Source organism: Rhododendron vialii, chromosome 2a (assembly GCF_030253575.1).
Source record: "Rhododendron vialii isolate Sample 1 chromosome 2a, ASM3025357v1".
Taxonomy (NCBI): domain Eukaryota; kingdom Viridiplantae; phylum Streptophyta; class Magnoliopsida; order Ericales; family Ericaceae; genus Rhododendron; species Rhododendron vialii.
In genome coordinates, this window is record NC_080558.1 from 20,510,105 (window position 1) to 20,523,099 (window position 12,995).

At 37.9% G+C, this 12,995-nt stretch overlaps 1 protein-coding gene across 6 annotated transcripts; it reads left to right on the forward strand.

The window, feature by feature from the left end:
* The first annotated feature begins 1,035 nt into the window (after positions 1 to 1,035).
* LOC131316349 (thiamine pyrophosphokinase 1-like) lies at positions 1,036 to 10,337 on the forward strand. 6 transcript variants are annotated; one of them, XM_058345681.1, is made up of 10 exons: positions 1,036 to 1,274; positions 2,502 to 2,584; positions 3,200 to 3,317; positions 3,449 to 3,601; positions 4,785 to 5,388; positions 5,508 to 5,604; positions 6,783 to 6,855; positions 9,006 to 9,107; positions 9,369 to 9,618; positions 9,718 to 10,337. In XM_058345681.1, the coding sequence occupies exons 5-10, from the start codon at positions 5,250 to 5,252 to the stop codon at positions 9,834 to 9,836; spliced, it is 780 nt and encodes a 259-aa protein (XP_058201664.1). In that variant the 5' UTR covers positions 1,036 to 1,274; positions 2,502 to 2,584; positions 3,200 to 3,317; positions 3,449 to 3,601; positions 4,785 to 5,249; the 3' UTR covers positions 9,837 to 10,337. The 6 variants fall into 6 exon arrangements, with proteins under 6 accessions (XP_058201664.1, XP_058201662.1, XP_058201668.1 ...); XM_058345679.1 differs by having other exon boundaries at positions 3,200 to 3,288; XM_058345684.1 differs by having other exon boundaries at positions 1,042 to 1,274; positions 3,200 to 3,288; positions 5,513 to 5,604.
* The last annotated feature ends 2,658 nt before the right edge of the window (positions 10,338 to 12,995 follow it).

The window sequence follows — 12,995 nt, forward strand, 5'->3', positions numbered from 1 at the left end:
ATAAAACTAGCAAATACGAAAAAAATTCAAATACGGACAAAAATCAAAAAACCTAAAAATCCCACAAACAAGTCTGCATGAAAAAATTCGAATATGAAAAAAAAACTAAAAAACCTAAAAATTTTACAAACAAATCTCGTAAAAATCAAAAAGCCTAAAAATCCCACAAACTATTGGCAACGGACGGTACGGGCTTGTTGGTGGGATTTTTAGGCTTTTTGATTTTTGTTCATATTTGAATTTTTTTCGTATTTGCAAGTTTGGAGTTAAATTTTTGTGGATTATTGGCTTGTCTCAACAAGAGGAATTAAAAGAGTATAAAATTATTATTTTTACCCAAAATATTGAATTTCTCAAAATATTTGGTAAAAGTCTTAATTTTTTACTTTTTTGATTTCTCTTATTAAGATGAACCAATAATTCACAAAAGTTTGATATAAAATTAACAAATGTGAATCCTTTTAAATAAGGACAAAATCTCAAAGTGAAACGAGCACAAAGTGTAATAATATTTGTATTTTATTTTTTATAAATGAGAAGGGTAAAGAGTCTGGTGAGGGTAGTATAGATATTGTAAAAAGTATAGTTCAATGAAATCACGTTTTCCATCCGTTTTCTAACGTGCAATTAACGGAGGGGGTCCTTTGGTATTGTCAGGTAAAGAAGGGGAGGACAGTGTCATTTCAGAAACCTCAGAAGAGGTTTCTGTTCGTATTAGAAACCTCAGGGAAGATCATTGAAATTTGCTCAAAGTAGGAGTAATAAGTATTTTTTAAGTTAAAAATTTTTTTTCAAATCATTATACAAACAAGGAATAAATTGGGTTTTTCGGACTTTGTCAATATCCGTTTGTGTCCCTGTATTTTTTGCCTGATTTTGTCTTTTTGCGGTCGGAAATTCAAGTTTCTGTAGGGTTTATTTGGTCTTTTCAATCCTCAGCTTCTGACAGCTTCTTCGTCGTCACGCGTATAGACGAAGAAGCCTCTCGACAGCTGCCGCAGAAGACAGCGACGTCTCTCTCTCTCTCTCTCTCTCTCTCTCTCGTCTCCATATTCGGCGATTCGTATTTCGCGTCTTCATCTCCAGGATTTGTACGTCGTTTCCGTCTATGTTTCCGATCGTCTATGTTTTCGGACCACGCAGGTATTTCTAACGCTGGTGTGTTCATTGACGCATTGATTTTGGCGATTTGGATTTGGGGAAGGGAGTTCTCTCTTTCCAACTTCTTCCTCTTTCTGTTCGACCTGGGGTGAGCTTGATTCCGGCGCAATCAGGTGTTTTGTTAAGTGTTGTTTTTGCAAAGAAATTGATTCTAGGGTTTTCGCTCGGTTTTTGTTCCAAGCTGTAGTGTTCGAAATCGAGATCAGTAGAATGAAATGGTTTTCGCTCTGTTTTTGTTCTAACGTGAGTTCTATGTGTTGTGCTCTAATAGATGTTTATTTATTGGTTTAGTTTGTTTTTTTCAAAACCAGTTTTGCTTTATTTGTTTGTGGTTTGAGTAGCTTTTTGGGTATGGAAAGTGTTTTTTTAGGGTTATCTCTCTTGCTCATTGATAGTAGCTATTCGCGTGGGGTACTCAATGATAGTGACTGTTTGTGTTAGTATCTATTGTGCGATTGGGTCAGCTATAGAATTTCAGAACCTTTTTAAACTTTGTATTATGTGATCTTAGTGCATGTTGTGTTTAGTTTGTTTTTTCTTAATGTGTTACATCTTCGTGTTTCTGGATAGTCCTTGTGTGTCCAAATGGTGGTCCATGTTCCGTTTATGCAGGAGAAGTACAGTGTCCCCACTAAAGATAAGTTAACCGAAAATAACAAGTGCTTCACTTACTTACTCAAACTAGGGTTTTAATTGTTTTTTTTCTTTTTGGTTCTTTGTGTTTGTATGGTTAAATAGCACCCCTGGATTGAACAATTAGCTGAGAGGAAGAAAGATCAAACCAGTTTGTCAATGATGATTCCGATAATCAATGAATAGGGTTTGCGGAATGATCATAGTTGGACAAGGGATGTGTTCATTCCTTCTATAGGCATACCTTATAGGTTTGAAAGAACAAAATAACAGCACTTCACTTACTGAAACTAGGGCTTATTTGTTCTCTCGGTGATGTTTGTATTGTTAAATAGCCCCCCAAAGACTAGGTTTATAAGTTGTCAAGGGGTTATCCAAAGATACATGATCATTTTGATTATCTATGAACTGGGTGTGTGGAGAAGTGCGAAGTCTCCACTAAAGATAAATGAACGAAATAACAACCACTTCACTTATTACTCAAATTAGGGTTTATTTTGTTTGTATTAATAGCCCCTGGATTCAACAATTAGCTAAAAGGAAGCAAGACAAACTGTTTTGTCAGTGATGATTTCAATAATGTTTGAATTGGCTTTGCGGAATATGATTATAGTGGTTTAAGTGGCGTGTTGATTTGCAGGTATATGCATGAATTAGATGTCTATATGAATCTGTTGAAACATTTTCGCATGCTCTTATGTTTACAGAGATCTAAAAGCACATTTTTTCCTGATGGCCATCAATGATGCTGCAAAAGATTGGGGCCTGAAGTGTCTTCACTATGAAATAAGTACGTGCTTTTCTATACCTCTCTTTTTTTGAATACTCTTTAGACATTTCCTTCGCCATTTGTATGCATGGCCCATTTTCTTTTGTTACCGGGCATCTCCATTACACACAGCTAACACACGTCTGATATGCTCACATCCATACTCTTATGCAAGTACAGAGCATCCAACATGAGTATTTGTACATTTAGGAGATTCCATTTCATAAAGACCATACCTACTTCATGCACTAGTGGGAAACTTTTTCCTGTTCTTGGATCTGTTTTATACACTATGGGATATTTCGCGAAGTTAAAAAAGAAGCAAGTGTGGTTGTGTTTGGTTAGGAGTTTAGTTTAGTTTAGTTTTGGTAGTGGGTGGAGAGGGAAATAGAGTAATGATTGAAGATAGAGGTAATGATTGGAGAGAGATGAGAAAGTAATAATTGGAAAAATAGGGTAATGATTGGAGAAAGAAATAGGGTAATGATTGAAAACAAAACAAAAACAAAAACTGAACGGTTAACCGAACAAAGCCTGTGTATTTACTATTTAGAATCTTTGGGCAATCTGACTAAATGAAATACTCTATCCTCTTAAGCTGTGTAACACAAGACACTCAGAAGCTCGTGTGCGCAGGTACACACAGAGATGAAATGAATGAACTTACTAAAACAAGCACAGCTTGAGTCCAATGACAGAGAATGCATCCAGCAGCTTAAGTTAAGGTGGGCAGAAACTACTCTGCCTATGAAGTGTATGTACAAAAGACATACATAGCAGCATATAATTGTGAAGCTAAATCTTTCACTCTCTCTTTGTTCATCCCCTGGTCCATCCGCTATATCTCTATTTTTCTTTTCTTGATCCAAACTTTTCTTGCACCAGGGTAATTTTTTCAGGAAAAAACAACTCCAAGAAAGTAGCTGCTGCACTTGGGGTTAGCTACCGTTTGCCTCTCTCATTCTCATACGCAATTGTGTTCATACATATATTGGAGGAGAAATAGATCAAAAAAGCATACAGTTCTTAACATCACTGGTTAGTAACTTACAATTACCATTCTTCGATTTGCTTCGATTTGTTTTTTGTTTGGTTAACTTTGTGTTTTGTGTTTTGTTTTGTGCTTTAGAATAAAACCTATGAAAATGCTGAAAGCCTCATCATCGGAGTAAAGTTTTCATCTATGTAAGGAAATGGAGTATTTCTTAAAAATTCAGAAACATTTTCCCTTTTCAAGTTGTCTATTTCAGGAAAATCTTCCCATTATGAGTTTTCGAAATTTGCTCTGGCTTCTTCATATCTGGAAACAGTTAAAGTAATGCATTCCCAAGTTCTCAAAACCTAACGTATACGAAAAAATTGAAGAGGAAGAGGTTCGACATACCACCGCTCGATAATCAATGGTAAGAACACACAATATGACAAACCAACATTAAAACCAAATGTATTAAATTAAGAACACTTTGCTAGATGAACCATAAGGCTATAACAAACAATAAATGACAGTATTTCCGAAAACAGGAAACTTCTACAATAAAGAACAGGAACTCTATAGGTCTTGAACTGCTATAATCTGACAATGGTCACAGTACCAAAGGGAACTGAGAAAAAAGAACTGGTCTCTTGTTTCTTTTTCTTTTTCTTTTCATAAGTATGTATATTGTGTATATCAATGGTTTACAAGATCCTTAACAGGGGCCAGCACCTATATACAAATACACATAGCATTCTCAGAAGTTAGAGCTTCAAGTTTCTACACACTATTTTAGCTCCAAGAACATACTTGATGCCATGGGTTTTGGAAATGTCTACAGGCGAAAGTTGGCGGATGAGACAATAGTGGCCATATAACGCTTGAACGATGTAATAGGAACAGCTGGGGAATCACAATTTTGGACTGAATTGGAGATCATTAGCTTGTTATCCATAGGATTATATTGCGCTTAATGGGATACTGTATCATCCAGGGAAAAAGGCTTTTGGTGTATCCCTTAATGCGTAAGAACACTGTGATCACAAGGCTTAGAAATTAGTATCTTGCTTATTCTCAATATTAACTATGTATTAGTTCTTCATACCAATGAATATGAACCAGACATGGTAATATCGGTTTTCTGTCTTGCTGAATAAGTGTAGAGTACTATTTCAATTGTTCTCTGTTTTGCTGTGTGTCAACTTTGCTGCCTTTGTTGTATTGACTATTAATATCTCCTTGTTACAGACTTGGTTACTAACCACAAATTCAACTCTCCTCTTACTTATCTCTCTGACGAATGCACAACAATAATTGGCTCATGCCTTTATTGTGACAAATACATGTTGCCAATGCAAATATTTGGCAACAACACACGACAATAGTAGACCAGCGAGCAAAACCAAACGTGCAACGCACGTAGCTAACCCTCTAGTACATTTGATGCGCCTGGGAGGACCCCAAATCCAAGATGGATTCGTAATGGGCAGCACAATAGCTTTCGATTAGACCGCAGAGAATCCAAGCCTTCGCTCTCCTCAAAGGCTAGCAATAAAAAAAAGGACAAAAACATAGGCCACTTCCACTTGTTCCTGTTGCAAACGTGCAAGTTGCAACAAATAGAAAAAGGAGGGGGGGAGAGAGACGAAAGCGGAAGATCTCTACTCTCTGTTGCTGAAATTGGTGTTTCATCGGGAGGCGCAAGTTGTAACGATGGAATTGGGGGTAATAACTCATTCTTCCACCTTCCTCTTACCTTCAATCCCAACCGACAACGGGCCCTCTCCAACTTATGCCGTCGTCGTGCTCAACCAACCCCTCCCTCGATTCACCCCTCTTCTTTGGAAGCACGGTATGATCCTCTCTCTCTCTCTCTCTCCCCATCTTCTAGGGTTACCCTGCTGCTTGAATTTTGCGACTTGTTAAAAAGGATGATTTATGAGAATCTGTTGTGATTTTTGTGTGGAGCAGCACAGCTTCGTATTTGCGCGGATGGTGGAGCGAATCGCGTCTATGATGAACTCCCCCAACTCTTGCCTGACGAGGACGTCCCTGATCTTCGAAACAGGTTCTATATTACATCCTTCTCCTAAAATCCTTTGCTTCATGGTTGAATTATTGGATTTCCTTTTGTGAATTTTGGATTGTCAACCTTGTTGTGAGAGAATGAAGGAACTCTATTCTAACAAACCTCAAGGGTTTGGCCACGTGGGCATGGGAAAGAAAATAAGTGACATTCCAAACCTTGGGGTCACTGTAGGGTGTGCCCGGTTCCGGGTCCCAGAATTAGTCTATGCGTGCAAGCTGGCCAGACATCTTGTTAATACAAAAAAGGGATTCTTTGTTCGTTGATTGTTAATGGTTTCTGTGTGTGATTCGTCTTAATTTCTTTCCTTTTATTGTCAATTTTCTGTTGTGCTTAATCATCTTTTGCCATAAAGTGGTGAGCGGGAAGATCTAGAGGATGTCAAAACTTATTCTGATATTCTCGTTCATCCGCTTAGAAACAGAATTACAAAGTTTATGTAGAAATAGCCACACCAACTCAACCACTAACCACGTACCTGACCAACTCCTAACTATGGTAAGCTTTCAAACAACCTAACTACCGGAGGAAGTGTTACATTTTTATAGAAGAAAGTTAGTATGAAAAAAAATCTATTTTTTGATGTCCTTTTAGCATTGGTTCCACACAACAGAGGTAGTGGAGTATAACTAAGAGTCAATTGTTTTCATTAGTTGAATTGAATGGAGGTTGAAGTTCGTTTGGGTCCCTTGTCATCAAAAGGCATAGTCAAATTTTTACTTTTTGATGTGCAATGCATTGGATTAGGCTTGTTTGCAGTACTAACTTTAGGACTGGACAGTCTGGCTGGGCCTGCTCCAGACCCACGTCGAGAATCCAACCAACAACTTGTGGAGTCTGTCAAGACGGTCATTCATGTAAAAGATTAGGTTAATCTAAACAAAGGTGGTCACATGGTGGATTCACTCGTCTTTCCCATCCTTTTTTAAGACAAATGTGTTTAGAATCAAGTGGCTAGACTGTCTAGTGTCTAGAAAGAAGTGCGATACTCTGTCTTCCCTTGGATGTAGTTGCCATTCCCAGTGGCTGCATCCGCTGATATGTAAATTTGGGTGTTCTGCTTCTTTTTCTTTCTTACTTAATGTGTATGTTTTATCATTTATGGACTTCAGCTTTAAGGGATCATTTTTATCAATTCTAAGTCATGGATTTTGTTTCAGGTACAAGCCAGATATAATAAAGGGCGACATGGATTCTGTTAGACAAGAAGTAAAAGATTTCTATGCAAAGATGGTGAGCTAGCATATTATTTTGCACAACCAATTGGGAAGACTATTGTGGAAGTTTTACTTGCATTATTCTGGGACTTTTTGTTCCCTTTTGTCAGTTCAGTCGACTCAGTCCAAATACTTCGGCTTTTTACTACTGCAATCTCTAAAGATAATAAACTCACCTCGAGCCAAGAGTGACTTGTAGATAGAAATAAACTTGACCTGGTTTTGGCCTTCCCAAAATGTGAAATACGAGGAGTAGAACTTTCTGAGACTACTTTCAAGAACCTTCTGAAAGCATGATGATTGCACGAAAACGATAGGGGGGCAGATGATAAACTACTTGAATGTCTTGCATTGCATCAGTACTTGAACGTCTTGCTTGCTTGTGTGTGTTGAATCTTTTCTGGTTCAGTCATAATGGATTGTTTTGCCCATGACAGATAGGACTGTAGCAAACTATATTTAGTTTCCCGATCCTAATTTGGAATTTTTTTAATTTTTAGTTTGGTTTGGTTTAGTCAAAGCTGGGTGTTTAAATTAACCTCCAGGTTAATTTATTTTTGCTGGAAGGTTACTAACTAACCTCAAGATTTTCTGAATAAGGAATGAAAGCTTTTTTTTTATTTAACTGTACTGAACAACACTTGAGAGTTGAAAAATGCAAATGTGATAAACTGCTGTAGCTAAACTCAATTTGAAAAAGCAACCAAAAAGCTTTTACCTCTCAAATTTTGCGCACACCATTTTAATTCTGTAGACCACTGATCAGGACTTCTTCGTACTTGAAATCTAGCTAGGATACTTCCCCAAATCCAGCTGGAATATGGGCATTCTAAGAAGAGATGTTCATATGTCTCATCTACCAAGTCACATAAAACACAAGGGGGATGCAACCCCCATATCCCACTCCTGCAATCTGTCCTTGGTTGCCAATCTTTAAGGCAACAAAGCTACGAATTAAATCCCCACTTAGAAACACTTTTGCTAAAACATGCAATGCAAAACCTGGGAACCTTTTCCTCTGGAGTTCTGAAAGCATTCCATGCAGAGGGCACTGTGAAGACCCCGTTAGTTGCAGGAATCCAAAGCACTGAGTCCTTTTGGTCTATTTTGGGAAGGAATTTTGTAGGGGTCTTATCAATAATAAGAAGAATGGCTCCATTCCATAATCTGCCACCTCCATGATCAATTGAGGAGGCTTTAGAAAGTAAAGAGCTGCCTACGTTCCTAACAATTCTTTCCCCGTAGCTTTTAAACAGAGGTCCAACATTGGATGCCAGTTATCCAACCATAAACAGGTTGCATTGCCCTTCCCAACTACACATTTGATGAGAGGTTGAGCCAACTCTCCATGCTTAAATATCTTTCTAAGAGTCCAAGAAGAATTGTGGGTAAGCTTCATGTGCCATAGGTTCTTTCCCTTTATCGCAAAATTGTTCACCGATTGAACCCAAAGAGTATCCTCTTCCATAGGTATCTAAGCATGGATGCTTTATTCCACACCTTGAGGACTTTAAAACCTAAACGACCTTGTGATTTAAGGGAACAAACAAATTCCAAACTTACCTTTGCAACGGTTTGCTTCAAAGCTGCCCCTGACCAGAGAGAAGATCAAAGTATACTTTTGGTCTCCTTCAGGAATTTCAGTGCAAGATGAAAAGAGAACACCAATAGACTTGCATACTCCCTTAAACTGGCTTGGTCAATTGAGTTTTACCACCAAAAGATAACAGCTCATTGGACCAACCCTCAACCCTGCTTAATTTTTTTTCTTTGAGCTGCAAATTGTCACTATAAACCAATCTGGTGGAGATGAGAGGCACTCCTAGGTATTTCACAGGTAATGAGCCAATAGGGTTGGAAGAACCTCAGATAATACTGCTTGTAACTCGGCATTCATACCAGAAAGGAATAAGGCACTCTTTTGCAAATTTGGCTTGAGCCTAGAAAAATAGTAAAATTCATCTGAAGCCTCTTTAACTATTGTAAGGGACTCTTTGTTAGCACTACATATATCACAAATAAGTCATCAGTATTCAAAGCTGCACATTTAGTATGACAAGTGAAGTTCCCTTTCTCAATTGTGGTCATTGTTGTCTAATATGTCGTGTTGTTTGAGTTGCTCTGTGAACTTCAAATCTCAGGATGTGTGTCCTTTATTGACCACAGGGGACCAAGATAGTAGATGAATCTGATGATCAAGACACCACAGATCTCCATAAATGCATTGCATATATTCAGGACTGCACACCGAACCTCGAGAAGTCTAATGTAAGTTAACATGATCTGTTGGAGCTATTTTGCCTCATTTGTTTAAACTCAAACCTTATTCTCATCTTGCATCCTTTCACTGCCCTTGCCTTTAATGCCTGCTGAAAGCTAAGTTAATGGTGTAAGTTTGGCTATGAGATGATGGAAAATGAAGAATTAAAGATTGATTGAAATGGCTATTTAGCACTTCACTAATATGATTTGTGGCATGCTTGCTTTGATTGCCGCTTCAATTGGTTTGAATTTTTCTCTAAATTGCAGTTATACATTCTTGTTGCTGGAGCACTAGGTGGACGGTTTGACCATGAGATTGGAAACATCAATGTGCTATGCCGTTTCTCAACCATGCGAATAGTTCTTTTATCTGACGATTGCCTCATACAACTTCTTCCAAAGACTCACTGTCATGAGATCCATATCCAGTCCTCTGTCGAGGGCCCACATTGTGGACTTATCCCTATTGGAATGCCTTCTGAAAGCACTACAACCACCGGTCTCCAATGGGATCTGAGTAAGTATCACATTGTATATTTGCAATTTTGGCTTATGTTGCTTTTCTGCGTGCTGTCTGCTTCTGATTAGATTTTAATACAAATTCTTTCTGTTGCAGATGATACAGAAATGAGATTTGGTAGTTTGATAAGTACATCGAACATCGTGAAAGAAGAGAGAATAACGGTGCAGTCGGATTCAGATCTTCTTTGGACAATATCCATTAAAAAGCCTTGAAGAGCTATTTATTTCAAGATGAACTACTAATATCACAAATTCTCCCAACATATATTGTTGTGCCCTGATTAGAATAATGAAGAGGAACCTGTATAATTAGTTTTTGGGAATTGATATTTGTACTCCTTTTTTTGTTATCCACACTCCATTTTTTTTTTTTAGTGTTGATTTTTTTGTTATCACTCCCTTTTTGTCTTTTGACAAAGAAATACATACACTTTTAATGCTAAAAAACTAGAAAGGGAGTGTGGATGACAAAAAAGGGTGTGAATATCAATTTCCTTAGTTTTTATATCATTTTTCATCCGATATTTTGTTGGTTCTTTTACTTTATTTTTATTTTTATTTGTCGTCTAGGTAGTAGTTGCTGCGTCTTTTGAGCGATTTATACACTTAATTCTATGAAGGGTTCTCAGCCAGTGGAATCGCTTTCTTGTATGGGTGCCATTGTATTGTGCATACCTCCTTAATGGTAATTGTGAAAGTTTGTTTTCTTTGGGCTGCGGTTCCTTCCTTCCGTAAATTTTCAGTCGAAATTAGGGAGTAAATAGAAAAACTAGATATTCGGCTGTTGCAGCCATTTTGTTACTAGAAACGATTGATGAGCAATGCTATTTTATTCTACGAAAACAGGAAATGCTGTGTTTGAACACAACCAGCTTGTAGCTGAGGATTTTTTCTTTTAACAGTCTCTGTCTTGTGGTATCATAGTTTGGGAGGCTTGTTCTGGTGTGAGATTTCGTTTACCAATTTTACAAGCATCCTTCTATAGCGGGATTTCCAGGACAATAATGACAGTACTTTGAGACATTTGCTACACAAAATGTCATCGAAAAGTAGAAGACTTTAAAATAGGGAAGTAAATAACCAAAACACCCTTTCAATAAAGCTACCTGGGTCCCATCCGCTAGATATACCATCTCTCTTTCAATTTCAGCCAAATTATTAGTGTTTACTGTTAAAGAAGTACGTGTACAAGAAAGTCATCTGTGCATGACTGGTCCAAGATAGAAGTCTATATAATTGGTTTTTACTGTACTAGTAAAGACCATGTGTATATGTAGTAATAAATGCTAGCAGAGTAGTTGTACGTAGTCAGTTTGATAGGTGTGTTACATTAGTCAAGGTAACACCAATAGTATGGTAGTGTTCCAATTATATGTTTATACTGTTTGTATAGGTAATCAGTGATGTAAGCGTCCCCTCCTTACACCTATAAAAGGAGGGCGTCTCCCCTTGTAAGAACCAAGTTAATGAAAGTCAGTGTTTACCTAATATATCCTGTGTGTAGAGACCCGTAAATTCATTTTATAATTTTGTTATTTTATAAATGGAAAAGTGGTGGATTAATGAGAATATTAAAGTTGGGGGTCAAAATGTGAGAGGTTAAAAGCCATGGGTGTTCGTGTGATTAGTGCATGTGTGTGCCGTGTATACCAGGAGAAATCCTTTTCTTTTTTCAATTTCATCTCATCACTCTCTCGTCTCTCTCACTCTCTCACTCTCTCACCCAATCACTCAAAACTCACAACAATCAAGCTTAACTCCATCGTCTACTAGTATATTCGAGCTTGTATCGTGTTGGACAAAGCTTGGTTCGGCGTATTGTTGCTTGATTTGGACTCCGGAAGCTAGGGTTTGCATAATCTTCTTGATTTCGGTTTGGATACTTGAGGTAGGAAATTCTACCTCTCTTTATATGTTATTTGGGTTCTCTTATGTCTTATTTGAGTATTTTCATGCTTTGTTTGAGCTGGTATTGGTTGTGGTTTGGTCTGGATCAAAATCTGTTATCTGATGAAAAATCGCCAAATTCCGGATTCCTACCGGTAGGCCCGTTCTTTCTACCGGTAGAACGTTGTTGTGTTGCCAGAAAATTAGCTTTCTACCGGTAGAACTTTTCTCCTACCGGTAGCCTGTCTCAAAGTTTTCCTCGTGCAAAATGGTGGCCTTTCTGATCAGTTTTTGTACCGGTAGAATTTGTTCCCTACCGGTAGGAATATAAAAATTTCTTGGAACCTACCGGTACCAATTTTTCCTCTACCGGTAGAATTTCCGTGAACCTAAACTTTGTTCCTCCTGCTTATGGATTGTACCGGTAGACCACTGTTCCCTACCGGTAGGCCACCTGACAATTTTCAAAACTTTTTGTGTCGTTGGAAATCGTTTGCTTCCTGAGTCTTTGACTATTCTATGGGAGTTTATATATTCTATTGTATAAAATGAGAAATCATGCAGCCAAGTTTGACTTCATTTGCCATGTGGTAAATTTATATGTTGGAGTTATTTAAATTGATGGAATTATTGAAGGATACACATGAGCTTCATGCACGATGTTTTACGAACGATATACTTGAGCTTGAAACAACGCGCGAACATTCAAGGCCCATCGACGGGTGGGTGCTTGGCAGGGGATATCAGGGTCCCATAATTAGCCTGGCAGGAGCTAATGCTCAAAATAATCACTCAAGGCCTAACCTTCAAGGTGGGTGCTTGGCAGGGGATATCGGGGTCCCAAAATTAGCCCGGCAGGAGCTTCGGCTCAGACACAAAAACGACACGACATGTTGAGACATGAATTGAACGGATATGATTTATGGGTTGAATAAAAGAAAAATTGGAGATTTTGGGACACTTGTTCATGAAAATTGTGCTTCCTCTGTTGTCTTGTGATCTTTTATCATTCGTTCATTCGTTTCGCTCATTTGCATATAGAGTTTGCGTAGACTTTTCTACTGGGCTAGTGTAGCTCAAGCCTTATATTATTTTCAGGTGCTAACCCGGGACCATAGCTTGCATTGCTTGGCGTGCTTGGAGTGTGGACATTATTTTTGAAAGCTAACCGAAGGAGTTACTTATTCATCTTTGTAAACTTATTTTGAAAGATGTATTTGTAACTTAAATTGTAATTCTTTTGACTCGGGATATTGTAACCATTGATTCTCTTTCGAACTTCACTACTTATGTTAAATCTGGGGCCGTTGAGCCGATGTTGTAATATTTTGGAACCGTGTGAACTTGGAAGTATTTGCTTTGGGAATGAGAATATAGTGATCTTTTGGGTACCGTACGGATATTTGTGAGTATTTTTATTATGTAAATCACTTATAATTATGTTTAAAATCGAGTACGTGACAACTTGGTATCAGAGCATAGGTT